Raw genomic sequence first — 3,576 nt, 5'->3', positions numbered from 1 at the left:
GAAGAGTGTTAAGTAAGTAATCACATTCAGATTCTGCCATGCTAACGATTTGAATTGAAGCCCTGTGTGTGTGTGTGGTGATCATTCGAGGAGCTAAGGAGCAATGAAGAAAACGGGTAAAATCTGAGGGTCTTTTTTACATTTAGTCAAGTTTTGACTAAATGTTTTAACATAGAGGGGGGAATCGAGACGAGGGTCGTGGTGTATGTGTGTGTGTCTGTCTGTCTGTGTGTGTGTGTAGAGCGATTCAGACTAAACTACTGGGCCGATCTTTATGAAATTTGACATGAGAGTTTCTGGGTATGATATCCCCGGACGTGTTTTTCATTTTTCCGATAAATATCTTTGATGACGTCATATCCGGCTTTTTGTAAAAGTTGAGACGGCACTGTCACACCCTCATTTTTCAATCAAATTGATATTTTGGCAAAGCAATCTTCGACGAAGGCCGGGGTTTGGTATTGCATTTCAGCTTGGTGGCTTAAAAACTAATGAGTGAGTTTGGTCATTAAAAATCGGAAACTTGTAATTAAAATTATTTTTTTATTAAACGATCCAAACACAATTTCATCTTATTCTTCGTCATTTTCTGATTCCAAAAACATATACATATGTTATATTTGGATTAAAAACAAGCTCTAAAAATTAAAAATATAAAAATTATCATCAAAATTAAATTTCCGAAATCGTTTTAAAAACTATTTCATGTTATTCCTTGTCGGTTCCTGATTCCAAAAACATATAGATATGATATGTTTGGATTAAAAACACGCTCAGAAAGTTAAAACGAAGAGAGGTACAGTAAAGCGTGCTATGAAGCACAGCGCAATCGCTACCGCGCCAAACAGGCTCGTCACTTTCACTGCCTTTTGCACTAGCGGCGGACTACGTTCAGTTTCATTCTGTGAGTTCCACAGCTTGACTAAATGTAGTAATTTCGCCTTACGCGACTTGTTTGTTGTTGCCCGGACTCTCGTTCCTTTGCCCAGTTTCTCTGTCCTTACGCCAATCGTCTAATCATTTGTCTTGGTTTTGTGTTCTTGTGAGTTCGCGGGGCATTACATATTCAACTACAAAGTCTTCTCACAGGACACCAAGAGCCGTGCATGGATCTGCGTTACGTACATAATTCACAACTGGACAATGCATGGACCACTTAAAGGTGGTCGTCTACATTTTTGCTTTTTTTCAATAATCTTATGGTTAGATTTCGATAAAAAGTTATGTCAGAGATTGAAAGATCCATGGGGAAAAAGTTATAGAAAAACAAATATGTGTAACAAAAGTTTTTATTTTTGGGTAGTGTCTCTGACACTTCCAATATTTTGTTTTCTGTTTGCTGAGAACATGTGCTTTGCCTAAAATATCGACCAATTCTTGTCACTATGCTGACAGCCACGCCCACATAATCACAGCAACAGTTTGACACTGGATATTGGAGCGCTGTCCACGATTTTTTTTTAAACGAACGAAATGCACCGTATTCGAGAGGAGTTTTGCCCTCGGCATTTCCCAAATAAGAATATCCTACTATGCTGAAATACTACAATGAATTTTCAAACGGCTACCCTTGCTTCGTCCTTCTTGATCGAAGGGGGGTGTATTTTTGATATTTGTAGGGAATAGACTCAGCATTTTAATGGTCAAATGTCTATTTATGTATAAAAATGTAGACAAGGACCTTTAAAGTCACTGTACGGATGGAACATCACCAGACCTGACAATGGAAGGCAATGGAAAAAAAACTATCATGGCGAATACATGTTGGTTATTTGTTGTTACTTAGGATTGTACTTCGTAAACTGGTTCAAATTAATATAAATCTGCGTGTTTTAAAAAATGTGACATGTATGATAAACGACATAGATACTTTTTGTGAGGTGCATCAGATTCTACAATACGTCTGCTTGAAGCTGGGACAAATTGTTTGAAGCAAAGGTCACAATAAATTATTTCAATACAAAATAACATTGGTTAATATTTTGTCTCAGAGTCTGAACTGACTGCATAACAGTATATATTATCGGTGCACGACAAGAAGAAACGCGAAGAAGGAAATCGGTGAATGCCTGACAGTGACACACAAATTAGATTTAACAGACACCGTTATAACAGCTGTCTTGAATAATTGAGACCCCTGTTTGTCGTGCGATCAAACAATCAATTACTGTGCAGGCTACCTCAAATTCAAGTTTGTAGCTTTGACAGTTATCGCCAAATGTATGATTATCTCCCTTCTTGTAACTGCTGCTGCTCGCATGATACTGGATAGCAACAACAAATATATAGAAGAAGAAGAAGAAGAAGAAGAACAGGGCCGGACTACCGGGGGGGTTATGGGGGTTGCGCAACCCCCCCCCCCCCTAGCCTAAACATGTACCTCACTTATTAATTTTTTTTTATTATTGTTTATTTTATGCCGTTTCATGCAAGGAGCGACCATTTTCCTATCTCAAAATATGACCTACCCATCAGCTTCAGGGGGCTTCGCCCCCTGACCCCCACAAGGGGCTCTGCCCCTTGACCCCGCCAGGGGGAACATCCCCCTGGACCACCACTGGCAACCCCCCCTCCTCTTCGCCTAGTCCGGCCCTGAAGAAGAAGAAGAAGAAGAAGAAGAAGAAGAAGAAGAAGAAGAAGAAGAAAGTTTTGCTTGGGATAAGACCATCCCTCAACTTCGACACATGCCAAATATCAACATCCTCACACCTTGCTGTGTCGAGCTGGACAGATTACGAATTAATTTATTTAAACACACACACACACACACACACACACACACACACACACACACACACACACACACACACACACACTAGTGCCAGATTACATGGTGAGCCGAATGTACCTTTGAATTGAACTGCTGAAAATGTTGCTTGTTTTAAAATTGCTTTGTTACAGATTGGATTGTCTCTGTTTTACTTGATCAGAAAGCGAACGACGAAGAAGAAGAAGAAGAACTTGATCAGAAGAGTGAAATCGTGACTGGGAATTTTACATCACTATTTTGAGCTATTGCTGCTTGACGTTTCATTTCTACGCTTAAACGTCACAGTAAGCGACAAGTTTAGCGCGTACCTGTAAATTTGAGTCTGATGATAGGGCAACAGTTCAAAGTAATTTTCAGTATCCCATAAATGCTCATAAAAGGCTGACAGACGGGAGAGGGCAGACGGGTAATGACACAAACAGCAGCAGCAGCAATGAAGAGCAGGCAGCAACAGTCTGTCAACCCTCTGTTCTGCACTGTCCGTAATGAAGGTTTGGCCATGACACTGAATTTTTGCCAGGTCAAATCTAATCAAATAGGCCACTCGTCGAGGCTTTATTGCTTTTTTGCGCTGACAAATGTGTGTGTGTGTGTGTGTTCTGTGTGTGTGTGTGTGTGTGTGTGTGTGTGTGTGTGTGTGTGTGTGTGTGTGTGTGTCTGTCTGTGTGTGTGTGTGTATATGTTACAGGTATTAAGTGAAACCAGGCATTACGCGTAATGCCTGAAATGTTCAGGCACTACGCGTAATGCCTATGACCACTAGGCATTACACGTAATGCCTAAAAATACCAGGCATTACGTGTAAT

General features: G+C 40.3%; 1 protein-coding gene across 1 annotated transcript in view; it reads left to right on the top strand.

Moving 5' to 3' along the window:
• LOC138958759 (dentin sialophosphoprotein-like) overlaps nt 1-3,362 on the top strand; it is a 17,004-nt gene extending 13,642 nt beyond the window's left edge. Inside the window, exon 2 of the mRNA XM_070330042.1 lies at nt 1-3,362. This exon is cut by the window's left edge and continues 1,771 nt beyond it. Within this exon, the coding sequence (XP_070186143.1) occupies nt 1-20 (20 nt within the window). The 3' untranslated portion in view covers nt 21-3,362.
• Nucleotides 3,363-3,576: the final 214 nt, after the last annotated feature.

Source organism: Littorina saxatilis, linkage group LG2 (assembly GCF_037325665.1).
Source record: "Littorina saxatilis isolate snail1 linkage group LG2, US_GU_Lsax_2.0, whole genome shotgun sequence".
NCBI lineage: Eukaryota > Metazoa > Mollusca > Gastropoda > Littorinimorpha > Littorinidae > Littorina > Littorina saxatilis.
The sequence above is the reverse complement of the archived record's forward strand: the minus strand, read 5'-3'. Positions and strand labels throughout refer to the sequence as shown.